Source organism: Eptatretus burgeri, chromosome 14 (assembly GCF_056783735.1).
Source record: "Eptatretus burgeri isolate ZD-2024b chromosome 14, Ebu_testis_v1, whole genome shotgun sequence".
Taxonomy (NCBI): domain Eukaryota; kingdom Metazoa; phylum Chordata; class Myxini; order Myxiniformes; family Myxinidae; genus Eptatretus; species Eptatretus burgeri.
In genome coordinates this window covers 62,290,180-62,311,810 of record NC_140974.1, presented here as the reverse complement: position 1 = coordinate 62,311,810, position 21,631 = coordinate 62,290,180, and the positions used below count along the sequence as shown (strand labels likewise).

Sequence of the window (21,631 nt, the reverse complement as noted above, 5' to 3'; positions counted from 1 at the left end):
GGAGTACTTGATGGTGCCTCATGGACGAGAGGACAAGCGTCGAAGGCATGAATGCGGCTCGTGACAAGCTGACGGTGTCGGATTCGAGCACCCAGCTCGAGCATGCAGCGTGGCAAGATGGCGGCGACGACGTCCTTTTTTCGGCACCGCTCACGCACCAGCCTCGGCGCGTACAGCCCCTGTAAGGTCGACGGCACAAGAGCGAAAGATCTATGGTGTGTTCCAGCTGGCTCCCCACAAGGTCCAGTATGTGAATCCAGGCCTAGCCTGTACACCAGACCAGGCCAAATCTGGGTGTTGGGCTCCGCAGGTGGATCGATGGGATCAAAAGACGTGTCGAGCTGTCCAGGGAGTAAGGACAGTCAGAGGCCCCGTCGCCGGACTCAGGATGAACCTGCGAATGACCTGCATACTGGATCCATGGCCAAGGAGGAAGAGCTGGCCAAGTCACTCCTCACGAAGCAGATCTCAGACTGCCCCAAACAGTTCCTCCCTTGCCTCTTGGGGCGGGCCTTTTCCGACCACCTCTGGGGACACGTGATTGGTCCATCGTTCGACTTTGCAGCCGCTCTCCGCCAATGGGTTGCTGACACGTCTTGTTGATGAACTCTCTCAGGGCGCTGGGTGGGGGCTCGTTAGCAGGGGGGAAGGAAAAAAGAAGGCGCCTCTCAGTACACCACCACCGTATGAACACTGGACAGCCTGCTACACCTCCCGACACACATGTAACGTCTGATTACCAAACAACCTGGCTAAACATGCATTTAAGGGGGGATCTGGGCTAATCCTATATTTAATAACCCACTCAGGGCCCATTTCCGCAACAGTATGAGCTGTGAAAGCTGTTATATAAATATCAATTTTTTGTTTGGTTCTGGTGCCACAACGGAAATTATATTACATTTTTGCATCTATTGGTGAAAGGAGAAGCATCCATTCATGTGCATATGTGCATTATAACAACTGCCGCCGCTAGCTGATTGTATCAATAGAAAATGATAGGACCCGACTCCGATCATCCACAGATATTTCTCGTATTTCTATATTTCCGCGAGTCCAATTTGTATTCAGGAACAGAACAATTTTGAAATAGTTCACTATTTCGTTTAAATGCTGAAAATCATGTTTGAAAGAGGATTTGAATCATAGATTTTGTGCTAGCAGGTTAAAAGAGCCCGTAGAAAGGCCTCATTTAGCATTTGTATGTCATTTCAAAAGTCATGTATTGACAGCCATTCTAGAAAAGGGGGGAGAAACAAGTCAAGCCAATGCTACTACTACTACTACCACTACACCACACTTTATTGCTGCTCCTCCAGCTGTTGTACTCGTCACCATTCCTCTTAATCCTCCTCTAGTTTCTTTGGTAGTTTTGTTTTGCTTTGCCAAGTTGGTTCATTTGCCAATTTTATTTTCATGTTCTGTTGGACTTAATTAGTCATTTTGTGTCCAGGCCAAGCAGCGGCACACCCGTGTGACTTGTCACACTGGACTGTGGCATTATCGCTAATATACTCCACTTTAGGATCCTATTGTTTTTGTTTAATTCCCCTCACCTGTGCTAAATTAACACACTTGGGTAAATGAGTTAGCACACTGTGCTTTCTGCTTCCCATCCGCACCCCCATCCAGTATCAATTACCACCCCCTATCCTTCTCTTGTGTGACACACTCCAAGATTGCACCTTGCATCATGTATTACATGTTTTCATTATTCTTGGCCATCCCCAACACCTTATATTTATTTCTGTTAAACTGCATCTGCCAATGTCTTGCCCAATCTATTAAAGTATCAAGGCTTTCTTGAATCTATTCACCACCCACCCTGCCCCCGATGCCCCCTTTGCCATCTACCTTACCCCCAAGCTTTGTGTGATCTTTAAATTTAAAAAGCCTACTCTTTACCCCACTATCCAAATCGTTGATGTAAATAATGAATAGTAATGGTCGGAGTACTGATCCCTCAGGTACCCCACTACTTACATCCTCCCACTCAGAACCACTCTTTTCTTCCTCCCACTAAGCCAGTCTGCAATCCAATTATCTACCTGACCAGCCACTCCGCGAGCCCTCACTTTGGCTAACAACCTCCGATGTGGTACCTTATCAAATGCCTTCTTAAAGTCTAGATATACTTTGTCCACTGCCTTTCCCTCATCCACCCAATCAGACACTGCTTCATGGAACTCTCAAATATTTGTGAGACAGGAACTACCTTTGGTAAACCCATGCTGACTACCTTTAATTAGTTTGCATATATGTAAATGGTTCCTCATCTGGTCCTTAATTAATGTCTCCAACACCTTCCCCACAACTGAAGTCAAACTAACAGGTCTATAGTTTCCCAATTCTTCTCTGGATCCTTAAATAATGGTGTTACATTTGCTCCTCTCCAATCCTCCAGAACCTGTCCTAACTCCAGTGAACCATTAAAATATCCGTTAACATCTCGCTTACCTGCACACCTACCTCCATCAACACTCTTGGGTGCATATTATCTGGACCCGGAGCCTTATCTTCTCTTAGATTACCAAGCTGTTCCTTTACTTCCTCCACTCCAACCTGGATCATCTGTAAAAGCCCTTCCTCACCTCCTCGATAGATAATCTCAGCTATTGGCAATTCTCCTGACTGTTCCTGTGTAAAAGTTGAAGAAAAATACCTGTTTAATAAGCCTGCTATCTCACTTTCATCATGAACCACTCTGCCGGTGCTATTCCTCAATGGGCCCACACCAATCCTAACCTGTTATTTTCCCCTGATATACTTAAAGAAATTCTTGCTATTATGTTTAATATTCTTAGCCATGTCCTTCTCATTCTCTCTTTTGGCTTGCCGAGTTATTTTCTTAACTTGCCTCTGTTTACTCCGATAGTGATAGATATCTAACTCCAGTCCTGTTATTTTAAACCTAATAAATGCCTTCCGCTTCTCCTTTATAACGTCCCTTATATCACTGCTCAACCACCCTGGTCTCTTTCTGCTTCTAGTTTTACACCTCATTGGAATGTACTTACTCTGTACTCTACACATTTGGTTCTTCAAGGTTTCCCATTTCTCTGATGCTGATTGTCCTGTTGTTGGAGTCTCCCAATCTACATCACCCAACTCTCTCCTCATTCCCTCAAGGTTTTCCTTCCTGATATGTAATAGCCTTACCCTACTTTCCTGAACTCTCACCCTCAACAGAATCTTTGCACACACAATGTTATGGTCACTTGCTCTGAAATAATCCCTGACCTCCACCTCCTCCACCATATTGTGATCGTTACTTCAAAGGAGGTCTAACACTGCATCCCCCCTCGTGGGCTTATCTACAAACTGGGTTAAAAAGCAATCCCAGATGAGATTAATGAAATCCTCATCTGCTCTGCCCTTTCCCTGTTCCTGGACCCAATTTATCCCTGGAAAGTTAAAATTCCCCTTCTTCTTCGTTCGTATGCAACACACGGCTACGGGGTAGCATCATTGGTTGAGGGCACAGCAGCTGTGCCGCTGATGCAATGCCCTCTGCTGGTTCGAACAGGAATTTGGAAAATGTTCACGATGCCAGCAACAGCTTGCCTCCTCTTTGTGAAGGACACCGTGGGATCTTTAACGTTCTCCAACAAATTCCGGCAGACAGGACAGCCGTTTAACGTCCATCCAAGGGATGGCACACACATCGACAGAATCACTCTGCCTGTGAAACACTAGGATACCAATCCAGGCTGGAAAGCTTAGAGGTGAGTGAGTGTGCATACCTCTCATCTAGGCCATCCTGTCAGCCCTAAAATCCCCTATGATTAAGACTCTTCCCTTTCCTTCTGAATTTTTCATGTACCTTTCCTTCATCCTCTTCCCTTATAGCCAGGATCTGACCAGTATCTTACTGTTTTTACAATCTCTAATCTCTACACAAACAGAATCCTCAACATTTATTCCCTCTTTAATATCACCTCTTTCTCTTGATGCAATGCTGTCCTTTACCCAGATTGCTACTCCTCCTCCTATTCTCTCCTTCCTATCACACCGATACACCTTGTCACCTTCTAATCCTGTCCTCCAGTTACTCTCCTCCTTAAACCATGTCTCACTGACTGTAACTATATCGTACTCCTCGCTATCTACTTTGGCTTCAAGCTCTTCCATCTTATTATTGGTATAGAATATGTTTAACTTTTCCCTTCCTGAAATTGCTGCTTAGCATCACCTATAACAATGACGTCATCAGTTCCTTCCTTCATCAGTTGATATGAGTATAGCCAATAAATCACCATTAAAATTGTTTAAAAGAAGAGAAACTGATAATAATTACCCTCGCCGAAGGAGAGGGTATTGTATTTGGGTCCATTTGTTTGTTTGTCTGTCTGTTTGTTTGTTTATTTGTGTTGGGTGGTCGCTAGAGTACCCTTATTTTCACTTTTTCCGTCTGTCTGTATGTATGTTTGTTTGTTTGTATGTCTGTTTGTAATGGACAGCTCTGGAAGCCACAGGAGTCAACCGATTTTGATGAAACTTAACAGGTAGGTTCATACCAGGATCGAGTTCTATGCTTTTGAGCACCGTTGCTATGGACACCACCGTTGCCTCGCAACGGGACTTTGAAATTTTTGAAAAATCCTAAAAAATTGACTTTTTCGAAAAATCAAAAATCGGCTTCCATGCTTTTATGCGCACTATAATCAACCTCTTTGTCAAAAAATTTCAGCCCGATCCGTCAAAAACTGTATGAGTAGTATGCAATCATGTAGCGACCACCCATGTCGCCTACCGGCTTGTCTGTTTGTTTGTTCATCTATCTGTTTGTTTGTTCATCTGTCTGTTTGTTTGTCTGCACAGAACTTTTGTGTTTTTCTCTGCAACCGCCTGTCAGATTGAGACTAAATTTTCACCATTGGTGCGACTACTCATGCGGAATGTTATAATTACGATGACGTCATATGTCACGTGGTGTGTGGCAGCCATATTGTAAAAACGGAAAAACTTTGGACCTCTATCTTTGAAACCAAGGACAAAATTAAAACTTGGCACATGGCAAGTACTCCTCATGGGGAATGAGTGTGATTTTTTTTAATGATGTCATCGGTGTCTTCATTATGGTGTCATAATTGCATATGTTGAATGCTACATCTGATCAGTATGTACATTTTTGATGGTCATCTAGGGATAAAATGGTCCACAAATTTTTTTTGATGACATAATCAGTCTTGTGATTCGGCAGCCATATTGCTTATTTTTTTTAAACTTTCACAAATCTTCTTCTCTAAAATGGCTAAACACATCGAGGTGAAACTTTACACATATGACGGCCTGTCCACGAGGAACAAAAGGTTCATACACATGATGTCATAGGTCGCATGGTTTGGCAGCCATATTGGATTTACCCTAAAACATGTGAAAAATCTTCTTCTCCAGAACAGCTGGACAGATCGAGGGGAGACTTCACACAAATGTTCACCAACGCATGCGTGTACAAGTTTGTTAAAGAATAATTGATGTTACATGGTTTGGCAGCCATATTCGATTGAAGAAAATATTAAATAATGTTTTCTCTGGAACCACTTAATCAATGGAAGTGAAACTTCACAGTTATGATGGGGAATACATGTTATAAATTTCAACTTGATTGGGCACGTGGTCTGGCAGCCAGAATTATTTAATTTTTTTTAATCTGGATTCTTTTTTTAAATTGTTTATATATTATGTATTTATTTAGAAACAGGCTCACTTGGCTGTGCCTGGATGGGTTTGAGGGTAGGGGAGTAGCAGCTGAAATGTGAATCCTGTCCAGGTTCCTCCTGATGACTTCATCTCTGCTTTTTGCCTGTTCGGGTTCCTCATGATTACTCCAATGCAGGACTGAACCTATTTGGTCTCCCATTTGATTTGAGTTCGATTCATTTTAATCCCATTCTGAATTAGATTGAATAATAATAATAATAAAAAACGTCATGGGTCAGGATCAGGTGTCCGATCAAAGCGGGACGTCTTGGTACCCGGTCATCACTGCCAGCAGTTATAAAGTGGCCGTTATAATTATGTCTCTTATTAATTCCGGAACACACCACTACACAAACACAACACAAAACAATTCCTGGTGAGGGTCTGCAATCTCTGATTGCTCTTTTTCTTGCTAATGTTTATAAAAGATCATTTTTCCAGTATACTATTCACACAATTTGTATTTCCTTGCACAGGAAAGAACAATTGGTTGAGTGCACAACATCTCGAATATTAATAACTATGATATACAATAAGTAACCAGACTTGCACTCAAGAAATAAAGGTTCTGATTGAAATGCAGATTCCGCTTGCCAAGACTTATCAGTTGTCTGAAGCACTTGTTTTGCTTTTCTTGGCTTTATGCTTCGTTATACATCGATTAATAATTTTGATGAACCCTAAAAATCTGGTCAACTCACCTCGATTGAAACGATAAACTTCTTTCCCACGCGGTTTTACAACCACACCCAGGCAGCCTCTCTGTACAAAGCTCCAGCGGTGTAAGGAGACTCGAGTTCAATCTAACCTCGAGATGCCTGTCTTTCGAACTTTGGGACAGTTGGGTCGCCGTGGTGATCAACACTCGCTGTGACGTCTCCATTGGTGGTGCCAGCAGGGGGAGCAGCACAGTGGTTTCACAGCTGTGCCAACTGTACGAGTTAAGCCGGTTGTTCTGTTTGCATGCATTTGGGTTTGCACGCCTTAAAATATCCCACAGTATCTTTCATTGAGAGTATATCTTTAGGGTGATGTCAAGGTCATTTTGAAAGATGATAAATTAAACATGATGCAATATGACTGTGCATAAATTAAAGGCAAACTCAACCTGTATTCCAAAAACTGAGAATTGCGACATACAGTATACTGATTACAGGAGTTATTCATATTCCACAGGTGGAATACATATATATATATATATATATATATATATATATATATATATATATATATATATATATATATATATATATATATATATATATATATATATATGGTTTTGGAAAACTTACCCCAGAGGGAGAGCATACATGGACACGTCGGTGACTCGAGGATCAGTTATTTCATGAGTCTTTGTATAGATAGTCCTTGGTCCCTGTCAAAGGGCTGTTTGGGGGGCATGCGTTGGCTCGGCTGTGCAGTATTTGTCCCTTGTAATGTCTCTACCCTCCCCCAATGTTACTTTCAATCATTTTTCCTTCACACCATTGGTCCATTTTCCTTCTCTGCCTTTCTCAATCCCCAATTACCTCCCCTTCATCAAACATCCTTATGAAAATCCCTCCTTCACCCCATCGGTCGTACCTTCGGCCTCATGGCCGTTCCATCGTCCCTCTGTCCGGCGGAATTCCTCTCTGTGTTCCCTCCATTCGCGCAATGCTTAATTGTGCACGTTCGACCTGTCTGTGGTCGTTGGCCCATTGGGTGCTCCACATGCATGTTCGTGTCGCATCTCATATGCATGTTCATGATGCTTGGTGCTCGTCGAGGCGTACGAGGTGTGGTACTTCTCGCAGGCATGGTACAGTGCAGAACCGCACGAGTGGGAGTTTTGCGCGTGTGGGGGGAGAGGGTCTGGGGGCACAGGCTCATGTGAGCAAGGACAAAAAGAGCTGTCAGAAGGAAGAGAGACGTCACGGCAGAGAGGAATCATGAGCAAAGAGATAAAGAAATTTTTCAGAGAGTCAGTGAGATGATTGATGAAGATTGGGAATACGATGGGGCCGAGAACACTGACTTGGGTTACTCCAGCCTGGACAGGGAGAGAAGAAGAAAGGTTGCCGTTGACAGCCACATGTTGACTATGAGAGCGGAGGAGGTCAGTCATCCAAGAATGGAGGTATTTGTCGCTCTCTTGGCTCTTAAATCTCTCCCAGAGTAGCTGTAATGGCCAACCACCTCTCTGTGTCAGCTGCATCGCCAATGTGAGATAACTGCTGATCTGGCCTCATAAGCGAGCTCCCTTGGTAAGGCTAATAGTCGGTTTCCTCAATGTTGTTCAGCCGCGCAATCAGGTCCTGCGGTGAGGCTAATGGTCGGCTATCTCGATGCAGATTCATTCGCCCACCTGCACATTCGCAAGGCTTGAGTTACAAAGCTCTTGTGTGTACTTTGTAAAGATATTGTTGCGAATTCACGCCCGCCGGCGTGCGAGCGGCCACGTAACTCAAATCGTGGCACGTCGTCCACCGGACGGACAATTCTGTCGTGACCCTCTCGGACTAACGACGGGAGCTAGCCACGGGTGGGCCTTTCGGCCTCACCACGATCGTGCCAATCGGCCCCCCGCGTGGGACAGGGTTGTTCGCCAAATTCGACCTACCTAAGTACCCACGCGGAGGGTAGACCGGGCGATCGCACCTCGCCGCAGGTCGACTCCGGACACGGGCCACTTAAGCGACCCGTTCCGTACTATCGGCATAACCGAGCGGTGTTATCGTCGACCTCGACGGTTCCGATTAATTATCGGGCGTATTAAGCCCACTACCAACCCTTTACGTGAAGCAAGATGGAGATTCCATTAAAGAAAAGACGAAGCGAAACGGGAAAAACAGTTCAACATAATTCACATTTATTCCGTGGCACACGGATAGCACACATATACAATTACAACAATTATGCACCAAAAGCAGATGTAACAAAAGAAACACAACAATGCAGAGATACTACCGACTACGCGAGCACACGGCAACACTTACACAGTTTTACTTTACAGACGGCGCCGACAACACATTTACTCAAAAGCAAAAGAAAAGGGCCACCTTCAAAGACAAGGAGGCAGACGGGGCCTGTGGGCCGCGAGACCGGGTGGATCCTACCCGTGTCTTGTGATGAGCCGCAAATGTCGCGGCGCCCCGACTCCATGCTCCTTCCCAGGTTTCTTTGGCACTGCTTGGAGTGGGGTGGGAACGGGGCCCCCTTTTCGCACTATCTCAGCGCGGGGGGGGGAAAAGGGGGGGGGAATTGTTGATGCTCTGGGGAAAGAGGATAGCTGGCTTGCTTGGGTCCCGCGACGAGCGACTCCATTGCGACCTCGTTGCCGACCGCCGTCTTCCTTGCCTTGGACCCGAGCTATTCGACCTCCTCCCCAATTCTCCTCAGCCAACTGCAGCAAACCACCTCGACCGCGCTCCAGGCGTCAGGCTTCCCCTCTCTGCAGCTCCCCAACAGACTCCGAACCCCGACAGACTGCCACTCTCCAGACCCGACTTGACTCACGGCTCCACAGACTGCTCCTTGACTCTTCTCCAACTCGCCTTGACTCTTCTCCAACTCGCCGCCTCGAACTTTTCTCCAACTCTGACTGCCTCCAACTCCCTCCGACCCAAACTGACTAAATTCGCCCCGCGCTCGGCGCTTTATAGTCCGGCAGGAGAACCCATATGCAAATTTCTGGATCAGAACGAGCTCGGGGGTGGAGCCACGCTCGCCCATTGGACGGAGAAAAAGGGGCGTGAGTCTCCACTGATCCTCGAATTTGCATATATCGATTCTACTCCGACGCGCCTGGAGGCGGGGCCAAACCGCCCCGCGCTTGCTGATTGGACGGATCAGAAGTGGGCGTGTATCATTTACTGATCCAAATTCTCCTCGGAAAGGCCGCTAGTTGCACCCGCGGCTCGGCGCGCGTCCCGCACGAGGCCAGGACAGCCTGACACTCGGTGCCCACAAGCGGTGCGGGAATGGCCGCAGAAGGATAGGCGAAGGTGGTGGAGGGTTTAAAGTGGTGGTCCATGGTCATGGCGACGTTTGGAATGGCGGTGATGCGATGTTTGCAGGAGCGAGTTGTGAAGGTAAAGGTCGTGGCTGTTGGCGTTGTTGTTGTTGTGAAGCGGCGTTGCGGTTGGTGGTTGTTGTGTGATGGCGGTTGAGACGTGGTTGGTTCAAAATAAAGATAGAACAGAAAAACGGCTATCTTAAAGGGTCGCAGCCCGAATGAATCACATTTATTCCCTCTAAACAACGGGTTTGGGGCTAACTACACATGTACTTACAGAGATATCTCACCTACGGGACCTGAATGGTGGTTTGCGAATTTCCTCCACCGTAACAATATGTAAACAGAGGAAATGAACATTAAAGATGTGTCGGCAGAGGTTTGGATCGGGGAGGACAAAATAGTAGAATAAGAAAAACAAACATCTCACTGTACAAACACAACACAGATATATTACACAAACAGTACATCACACTTATCTCTTCCACGAGCCCCGACTATGTCAGGTCAGGTATGGAAGCATGCGCTGGGAGCAGCGCATCGCTGCGTCCACTTTCCCCCGGTACTCCAGTGGCCTCTGTCTGGCCATCCACCAGGCAGATGCCTGGCCCATCCCCATCTTCCTGAGATGCCGACTATGTATACAACACAAAATGCTAATAAATAACTCTCGTTCTACGAGACAGTTTTATTAACCCCTAAAGATCATTCCCACAATGATGTATATATATATATATATATATATATATATATATATATATATATATATATATATATATATATATATATATATATATATATATATATATATATATATATATATATATATATGTATATACATATATATATATATATATATATATATATATATATATATATATATATATATATATATATATATATATATATATATATATATATATATATATATATATATATATATATATATATATATATATATATATATATATATATATATATATATATATGTATATGTATATATATATATATATATATATATATATATATATATATATATATATATATATATATATATATATATATATATATATATATATATATATATATATATATATATATATATATATTTACATAAACCACCACCAAGCCTGGTGTTGGCGCAGTGGTTAGGGCAACGGCTTGGGATCCAAAAGGTCCTGAGTTCAATCCCCGTTGAACCACTGAAGTAATACACCAGGAGGTTGACTCAGCCTGTCATCCTTCCGAGGTCGGAGAAATGAGCACCAGTGTACTGGGCCGGTGTATACCCCGGTTAAAATAGGTGTACCATATCCCTGTGTTGTAAGAGGTGACCAGGGTTGTGTCAGGAAGGGCATCCGGCATAAAACATGTGCCAAATCACTATGCGGATCATACGGATGATCCGCTGTGGCGACCCGGAACGGGACCAGCCGAAAGAAGAAGAAGATATATATATATATATATATATATATATATATATATATATATATATATATATATATATATATATATATATATTGTTACGGTTGTGGAAATTTGCAAACCACCATTCAGGTCCCGTAGGTGAGATATCTCTGTAAGTACATGTGTAGTTAGCCCCAAACCCGTTGTTTAGAGGGAATAAATGTGATTCATTCGGGCTGCAACCCTTTGAGATAGCCGTGTTTCTGTTCTATCTTTATTTTGAACCAACCACGTCTCAACCGCCATCACACAACAACCACCAACCACAACGCAGCGTCACAACAACAACAACGCCAACAGCCACGATCTTTACCTTCACAACTCGCTCCCGCAAACATCGCATCACCGCCATTCCAAACGGCACCATGGCCATAAACCACCACCATAAACCCTCCACCACCTTCACCTCTCTCCTGCGGCCATTCCCGCATCACTTGTGAGCACCGAGCATCAGGCTGTCCTGGGCTCCTACGGGACGCGCGCCGAGCCGCGAGTGCAAAATGCGGCCTTTCCGAGGAGAATTCGGATCAGGAATGCTACACGCCCACTTCTGATCCATCCAATCAGCAAGCATGGGGCGATTTGGCCCCGCCTCCAGGGGCGTCGGTGTAAAATCGAGATATGCAAATTCTAGGATCAGGGGAGACTCACGCCCCTTTTTCTCCGTCCAATGGGCGAGCGTGGCTCCACCCCGGAGCTCGTTCTGATCCAGAAATTTGCATATGGGTTCTCCTGCCGGCCTATAAAGCGCCGAGCGCGGGGCGAATCTGGGCAGAGTCGGTTTGAGAGAGTCGGTTGAAGAGTCGGTTTGAGTCGAGTCGGTTTGGGCAGGGTCGGTTTAAGCGGAGTCGGCCTTGGAGGAGCGGGGAGTCGGCCTTGGAAGAGCGGAGAGAGTTTTGAGGCAGAGTCGGGTTGGAGCGCGGAGTGGAGTCGGAAGGCGAGGGCATACAGGTGGTTTGCTGCAGTCGGCTGAGGAGAATTGGGGAAGAGACCGAAGAGCTCGGGTCCGAGGCAAGGAAGACGGTGGTCGGCGACGAGGTCGCGGTGGAATCGCTCGTCGCGGCACCCAAGCAAGCCAGCTATACTCTTTCCTCAGAGCATCAACAATTCCCCCTTTTTTCCCCCACGCTGAGATAGTGTGAAAAGGGGGCCCCGTTCCCACCCCACTCCAAGCAGTGCCAAAGAAACCCGCGAAGGAGCACGAAGTCGGGGCACTGCCGCGCCGCCACATTTGCGGCTCATCACAAAGACACGGGTAGGATCCACCCGGTCTCGCGGACCTGACCACTCTTTCAGGTCCCGCGCAAATATTGGCCCACAGGCCCCGTCTGCCCCCTTGTCTTTGAGGGTGGCCCTTTTCTTTTGCTTTTGAGTAAATGTGTTGTTGGCGCCGTCTGTGAAGTAAAACTGTGTAAGTGTTGCCGTGTGTACGCGTAGTCGGTTGTAGATCTGCATTGTTGTGTTTGTTTTGTTGCAATTGCTTTATGTGCATTCTGTTTAATTGTATATGTGTGCTCTCCGTGTGCCGCGGAATAAATGTGCATCATGTTGAACTGTTTTCCCGTTTCGCTTCGTCTTTTCTTTAATTGAATCTCCATCTTGCTTCACGTAAAGGGTCGGTAGTGGGCTTAATACGCCCGATAATTAATCGGAACCGTCGAGGCCGACGATAACACCACTCGGTTATCCCGATAGTACCGAACGGATCGCTTAAGTGGCCCGTGTCCGGAGTCGACCTGCGGCGAGGTGCGATCGCCCGGTCTACCCTCCGCGTGGGTACTTAGGTAGGTCGAGTTTGGCGAACAACCCTATCCTACGCGGGGGGGCCGATTGGCACGATCGTGGTGAGGCCGAAAGGCCCACCCGTGACTACCTCCCGGCGTTAGGCCGAGAGGGTCACGACAGAACTGTCCGTCCGGTGGGCGACGTGCCGCGATTCGAGTTACGTGGCCGTTCGCACGCCGGCGGGCGCGAATTCGCAACAATATATATATATATATATATATATATATATATATATATATATATATATATATATATATATATATATATATATATATATATATATATATATATATATACGTACACACATACACACATACATACATAGGGTATCCCAAAAGTATTGTCATGATTTTTAATATTTAGTAAATGCTTATGCTGAACAATTTTTATCTTTTTTTTTTCAAGTTTTAGGAACCATATCGTGTAGTACCTCAAATTGAACACCTCGATGAGTGCTTTCTAGATATGTCAAGCTTGAGACATTATGACGTCATTTGGTGACGTTATGAGGCAAAAGCATATTTTTCATGGTTACTCTGTAGAACGATTCTCATCGGAATCTCTCGTAGGCAGATATTCCTCAAGGAGTCGCTCCAGGTGGCTAGCAGCTCTGTTCACCTTAATGTGAACTTAAAGAAGTCACACGTGGTCACTTTTGGCAAGATACGGGTCACCCTGCGGGTGACATTGGTTTATCTTTCTGTTACTAAAACTCTCATCTTGTATATATGTATGTATGTATGTATTGTTACGGTTGTGGAAATTCACAGAACACCATTCAGGTTCCCCGAAGATCAGTTATGTCGATAAGTGTATGTCCAGATTAGATTTCCCCACCGATGTCTAAAGGGAATTATTCGTGTGCCGGGCTGTGAACCTTTGAGGTTGTGTTATTCTTTCCTATCGTTATTTTAAGCAACATCTCCTCACCACCTTCGCCACAACCGCCAACATCTCCTCACCACCTTCGTCACAACGAACATCTCCTCACCACCTTTTCCACAACTGCCAACATCTCCACAAACAACGGCATCACTCCCGGGTAAACAAAAGTGACGGTTAAAAGTATTCCCCGAAGAAAAACAACACTCCGAGGATTTTTCCCCCGCCCGCCGGGAAGGGAGGGGCAAACGCCCCGGGGCGATAAAAGGCCGCGTTGAAACGCCGAGAAAGCAGTTGAGGAGAGGAGTCGCCAGCAGTTGAGGAGGGAGTTGGCGAGTGGGTGAGAGAGTCCCTCTCCTTGGTCTCCTTGGTCGTTGAAGGCTCCGTTGGAGGCGTTGTCGGAGGTGCCGTTGGAGTAGAGAGTGGAGTCGGGAGCTGGTGGAGTCCAGTCGAGTGCGGGCGGAGACATCGAGGGTCGCCCAGCAAGTCACCAAGAGGGTGGCAGGTTGTCTGCTCGGTCTCTCGGAGCTCTTGCGGTCTTCCAAGCTCCGAGGAACATTAAAGGCCTACGGGCCCAGTTTTCCCTGTTCTTTTCTGGGGTTTTTGCATGGAAGTCTGTGGTGCCTTGTCCTATAAGTAGAACTGTTAAGTGCCTGCACATTACATAATAGATAGACAACGGCTGAAAGTCTTTTTGCTTGTGTCTTGTCCCTTACCCCCATGGCTTCATTGACTGCATGCGTGTAAAATAAATGTCCTCATTGTTTGAATATTCACCTGCTCTTTGTGTTCCTTCCTCCATTGAGTTGCTGTAATTGCGTTCGGAATAATATCTGGTTTTTAATAGCCTATAAGATAATCGGATCCGACGGGGCTTGGCGATAATATACCGCTTGGCAATCGCAAACGGAGCGAGCTGCTTAAAACGGCTCGTGTCCGTACGGGTCCCGTTGAGGTGTAGATCCCCGGCATTTCTGTCTGCGCAAATAATTAGGTACATCGACAATTCGGCAATCAACCCTGTCACGCGTGGACAGAAGAGTTGGCTGATTTATGGTGTGGTTAACAACACCCGTAGCTGGGTTTCGGCGTTGATCCGAAAAGCTGCGACTGGATTGCCACGGTCGGTGGGCGCGCGGACGCAATTAGCTAAAAGCGGTCGCCCGCACGCTGGAGTGGCAGGAATCCACAACAATATGTATGTATGTATGTTCCCAAAATATAGCCAACATGGTACACGATAGCGCAAAAATTTTAGTGCCACCTTACTCACCATTCTCCTGCGGTGTGCAGTCTCAAGTTTCGTTCAAATCGGACAACAAAAAAAAATTATTAAAAAATCAATTCCCGATTCAGTCAAGTACTCTTCCGGTGTATTCGATCAATCCAAACAACCTCAGCATTATAGTTCGCTGGAGCTATCTTTTTTTTTCTTTTCTTGAAATGATTTTTGTCATCAACCGCTGTTACAACAGGAACATAACGGGTTCACGGGTCGTCTAGTAACTAATAAAACTCTTGAAAGTTTTTTTTTGCGGTTTTGCAGATGTATTCACGATTTATTTTATTTTTTATTTTTGTGGGCTTATTCGTGTTGCGGTTTTTCATGATTTTTCACGGGGTTTTTCATTTTCCCTCATGAATTGCTAATTGCTGAGAACCGATTCCCCCCCTCTTCTTTTCCCATTGAAACAATGCCCTACTATTTGCGGATTCGCTATTCGTGGCATTTTCTAGGAATGTATCCCTCACGAATAGCGGCAATACTTATTTTGCAACAGTACTTATTTTCGTTACCCTTGCTGAAGGATTGAAAGAGGGTATTGCGTTTGGGTCCGTTTGTTACTTACGAAATCTTTAGATTGCGTGGAAAATTTTGAAGGTCAAGGTCACTGTCGCAAATCAGGGGAGTCGACGAAACCCTTATTTTTAAAGTAATTTTGATCGGATCGTCTTCAAACTTCATGGGACTATAGTTCATGGTCTGGCGCTCAGCTGATTAATTTTTGGTGGCCATTGGCCTTGACCTTCATGGTTAGCACCTAAGGTCAAACATATTTGACCCCAAGGTCAAATTTTCAAGTTTTAGGAACCATATCATGTATTACCTCAAATTGAACACCTCAATGAGTGCTTTCTAGATATGTCAAGCTTGAGACATTATGACATCATTTGGTGACTTTATGAGGCAAACGCATGTTTTTCATGGTTACTCTAGAACGATTCTCATCGGAATCTCTCGTAGCAGATATTGCTCAAGGAGTCGCTCCTGGTGGATAGCAGCTCTGTTCACCTCAGTGTGACCTTAAAGAAGTCACACGTGGTCACCTTTTGGCAAGATATGGGTCACCCTGTGGGTGACATTGGTTTATTATTTTTTTTCCAAGTTGATGCTCTCACCCTGGAAATTTACCAAACATAGATGGACAGAGGACAGATCAAGAATATTCCACAATTGTTGAACATTACTTTACAAATGGAAATTCAACTGCTCAAGTGAAGTGAGCCAACAGACAGATCACCATACTACTTTCGGGACACCCTACGTAATCCAGCTTGGGTTGTAGTCTGCGAAAGACCGAACTGGCCTCCTGGTAAACGCAACATTATCTTCAACAAACTGCTACCTGCGGTATTCATCATTCTCCATAAGATTTAGAAGCCTTCTTTTGAAAAGTGCCAGAACAGAAAAAAGGATTTCTTTTTGGCTCACTGGCCATCATCTTTGTTGAGAGGTGCCTTTTATAGAAAAAAAGGTAAACAATCAAGCTTACGTGTGCATCTTTGTCCTAAGACCAAAGTACATGATCAAACAAAGCTTTTCAAACTAATATACATCAGGCACCTTGGCCCTTAGGCCAAAGCTCATAGTTATACCAGATGGTTACCACATCCGGTGGTGTACACCAGTCTCGGTGGTGTAATGGCTGGAGCGTCCGCTCCGAGTCTGGGAGGGCAGCGGTTCAAGCTCTATCCGAGTCTGGGAGGTTGGTGGTTCAAACTCCACCAAATTCTGGGATTTCGTGGGTTCAAACTCCACCCGAGTCTGGGAGTTCGGGGGTTCAAACCCCATCTGAGTCATACCAAAGACTTTAAAAATGGTACCCTTGCTTGATGTTCAGCATTTAAAAGGATAAGAGCATGGACAATCCCCTTGGGTTGGCATCCATGCGGATGAGGAAATTCCTCCTTCGGAAATGCCCCGCTGAGTGCGGTGAGAAAGGCGTCGCCATTGTCTCATCCGACAGTCATGGGTTGTGTCTTGTATATTAGTCTGTACATATCCATGTGTGTATGGCAGCTCCGCTACAAGCCCTACAATAGATCCTTTAAAAAAAAAATTAAATAAGACACAAAAACACAAACAATCCGAGATCACAGTGCCACAATACATGGCCATACCATCAACGTTAGGGGAACTGCTGCACACAGTGGATTCCCCCAAGCAGTTGAGCCGGTAGTCTGCCCCATGATGGATTACATCCAATAGTATGGCTGTCCCTTCACTCGTATGGTGATCATGAACCTCTGTGCCAAAGCAGCACTTGCTGTAATGGTCCTGTGCCATGCATCCACCCAGTTTAGATACTCCGTTACCAGTTAATTCAGGATTTGTTGCCAGGAAATGTGTATATATATATATATATATATATATATATATATATATATATATATATATATATATATATATATATATATATACATGTACACACACACACACACACACACACACACACACACACACACACACACACACACACACACACACACACACACACACACACCTTTTTTGTCTAGATGTCGTGACAGTCGAACGTGCTGCGTAAATGGGAAATGGACGTTTAAACGTAGATAAATAAATAAATAAAACAAACAAATAAACAAATAAATAAACGAGCCGTAAAAAGAGGTAAAACGTGACGATCAAATCGATATTGAAAACAAACGGTGGCGCTTTAGGCATTCATGAAATATTCATGGGGAGCGGCGCTGGGCGATCCGTGCGGGTGTTTGCCTCTGCGATTTACTGCGTCACTCGGACACTGACGGATTCCGCCCGTGGAACGTTATTGCCTTCATGCATAATGGAACCCGCAGCGCATCTCTTATTTATAACGGACTCCTGGCCGCGACTCGAACCTTGCGCCTTCTCGGGGTCGCTGGATTCGACCGCAGCCTCTGTTCTCCACGTGACTTTGCTTGCGCCGCCGTTCTTTGTTCGGTCCTCGCTCCATCCGTTCATCCGACCCATCGTCAATGGCTGTAACTGCGTCTATTTCATCTGTCGGGGAGTACAAAACGATGAAATGGTACGAGTTTATACACTCCTCGAAAAAATAACTAAACAAACCGATTAACAGAGTTTCAGACGTTTCAACAATGCACCATTGATAGGGACAATGCCACCACACACACACACACACACACACACACACACACACACACACACACACACACACACACACACACACACACACACACACACACACACACACACACACACACACACACACACACACACACACACACACACACACACACACCTCCGAACTGCCCCTCACACTCTGGTCATTTTCCTGTGAAACCAATTCGCACGTGACTGTTCATGAGTTACACTGAAATGTGAATGATTCCTCCTCGGTGTAGGCAAGGAGAAATTGAAGGTGGTGGTGGTGGTCGTATGGCAGTTTAGCTGCCGGGGTAGCTATCATTTCTTGAAGCGTGACTGCGTCGCTGATGCAGTGCCCCTCTACCGGTACCCACACTGGAACCGGTACTCATTTCGCCGACCTCCGAAGGATGACGGACTGAGTCAACCCCCTGGTGTAATTCAGCAGCCGACGGGGCTTGAACTCAGGACCCGAGGATCCCAAGCCACCACCCAAATATAACCACCGAGCCAACACCAGGCTCAAAAATTGAAGGTGACCATATTTGTTTGTATCTATTTCATTTCACAAGCCGTTATAAAAATATTTGGACATTTCCATGATAACTATAGAAATAAATAAATGAATAAATAAATAAATAAATAAGATTCAATAACTCTTCCTCAATTCTTCATTCCTTCCCTCATTGTCCTGTTCTCGCCCTCTTCCATTCTTTTTCTCCGTATAATCCCATCCGTCCCTGTTTACCGTTTCATATGTAATATGTGAACGGTCCCTTGGGTTGGGTGTTCAGTCCTGACGAGGGTTCCACGGCTCTGCCACTTGATCGTTGAAGATTATTAGCCCGTCCCCCACGCACACGAACACCGGGTTTTGAAATCACTTCTGTTTGTGTGTCTGTATGTCTGTCAGGGCCGTAACCTTTTTCTTTCTGTTTTTTTTTTTCACCATTTGAGCTTTTGTCATCAAATTTTCAACAAAGCTTTATGATGACAATATGGAGAAGACAAATTAAGAATTTCGTTAAATAATTTTCATTATTATTAATATTATTAGTATTATTTGACACTTTTTTGGCTTTTTTAGTTTTTAACATTTTCTTTCTCAGCAACCACTTGTCCGATTGGCACAAAATTTTCAGGGTAGGAGCGACCTAAATGAAAAAAAAATCAAAGAACTGGAAGGGCACTCGGTAGAGCGCATACCTCCACCACGTAATGCCTGATCCACGACAACATCTCGGGCCCAATCAATACATTTTTGAAATATCAGGTTATGTATCGTTTTTGGCGCAAATCTCTAAATGGTGAAGAATCACCAGAAGTTAAATAATATTTGTGTCCGGATTCGGATCTTCATTTAAATCGAATCAATTCGTCGTGGCCACGCACTCAACCTGTCCACCAAGTTTCATCCGAATCCGTCTACAACTATTTGAGATATCGTGATATATATCGTTTTAGCCCCGTTTCTCAAAGGTGAAGAAACTTTTTTAAAAATTAAAAATTCCCGTATCTGTCTTCGAAATCGGATGTTCACCAAAATCTAAACAATTCGACCTTGTCAAACACTGAACCTGTCTACAAAATTTCATCCAAATCCGTCCACAACTCTTTGAGATAACCTGTACACAAACAAACAAACAAGCAGTCATAGACTGGTACTTACAAAATCGTCAACTTGACCTCTGACCTTGTCTAATAAAAGCTGTCTCTCGAGAAGGTAGCGACGCAAACCAGAAGTTTCTACGATGATTCTGTACCAAACCATCAAAAATCGTAACGTCAACCGAAGCAAAAATCTCCATTTCTCCACGCAATTATTTTATATTATTTTAACAAAGTCACAAAACCGTAATATTCGGACATCCACCAACAATCCTTACATAATCCGACGGCTTAGCGAGTCAGGCATGCGACGATAACTTTTATTGGGATAAAAAGACTTTTAAACACCATCTTTATCGAAAACACCATCAGCGCACACACGGAAAACCTTTACGTGACTCAACGACGCGTCTGCTCGAGCGCGCTGCATCACGTGATGACCTGTGACGCATCGAGTGAAATATTTTTTATATAATCTTAAAACGTCTCTAAAACATCCGATTTTTACCAGAATTTCGACAACCGAGTTTTAAGCGTCCTAAGCGATCGCAAAAACTGAAGACAAAATTAAAATCGAAGTTAAAACGAACTCGTAACGTCGAGCAAAGCAAAAATCTCCATTTATCCACGCAATTATTCAATATTATTTTATCAAAGTCACAAAATCGTAATATTCGGCCATCTGCCAACAATCTTTACATAATCCGACGGCTTAGCGAGTCAGGCATGTGACGATAACCTTTATTGGGATAAAAAAAATGACTTTTAAACACCATCTTTATCGAAAACACCGTCAGCGCGCACACGCAAAACCTTTACGTGACTCAACGACGCGTCTACTCGAGCGCGCTGCATCATGGGACGACCCGTGATGCGGCGAGTGAAATATTTTTATACAATCTTAAAACGTCTCTAAAACATCCGATTTTTACCAGAATTTCGACAACCGAGTTTTAAGCGTCCTAAGCGATCGCAAAAACCGAAGACAAAATTAAAATCGAAGTTAAAACGAACACGTAACGTCGAGCGAAGCAAAAATACTCCATTTCTCCACGTGAATTTACGGAATTATGTTTGACCTCACTGTGACCTTGACCTTTGACCGATTTTGACCAAAATCTAATCAGCACTAGCCATCACCATCCTGAATCACGTGGTGTAATTTGACATTGGTAACTTCTTCCGTTCTCGAGTTATCGTGCCTACAAACAAACAAACAAACAAACAAACAGAAACGGAAGTCATCAATATACTTTATATAAATCAATATACGTACATTTACATTTTCTTGATATACATCAATATACAGAAGTCAGCTTTCGTAAGTAACAAACAGCAAACAGACAAACAGAAAGGGGTGAAAACATAACCCCCTTCACCCTTCAGTGGTGGAGGTAACTATACCTTTGAAACCGCTGATCGGAAAATTTGAAACTTGGCATGAACTCCCATCTCATTACCCTCCCAATGAGGAAAAATGGATTGTGAGGATGATGTCATCGGTGATGCGGTAGACCAGCCATAAATGTTTCAATCGAAATCCTTGTTCACCATTGAGATTGAGTGTGGACGTCCAGGCCGTAACATTTTTACCAATTGAGCTTTTGTCATCAAATCTTCAACAAACTTTTATTATGAGATTGTGGAAAACACGAATTAATAAAATGTACAATTTTGTAACTGTCGTTTTCGTCAAGTTTAGTTTGAGTACAAAGCGGACGTGGACGGGCTTCGCATTTTGAGATACCATGTAGTTATTTTTATGATGTAATCTCCAAGAAATCAAATTCCCGTATAAA

At 44.4% G+C, this 21,631-nt stretch overlaps 1 protein-coding gene across 1 annotated transcript in view; it reads right to left on the bottom strand.

Moving 5' to 3' along the window:
* LMX1B (LIM homeobox transcription factor 1 beta) overlaps positions 1-21,631 on the bottom strand; it is a 169,768-nt gene that overhangs the window by 94,391 nt on the left and 53,746 nt on the right. The window contains exon 3 of the mRNA XM_085855152.1: positions 17,975-18,116. Within this exon, the coding sequence (XP_085711278.1) occupies positions 17,975-18,086 (112 nt within the window). The 5' untranslated portion in view covers positions 18,087-18,116. The remainder of the gene's footprint in view (positions 1-17,974; positions 18,117-21,631) is intronic.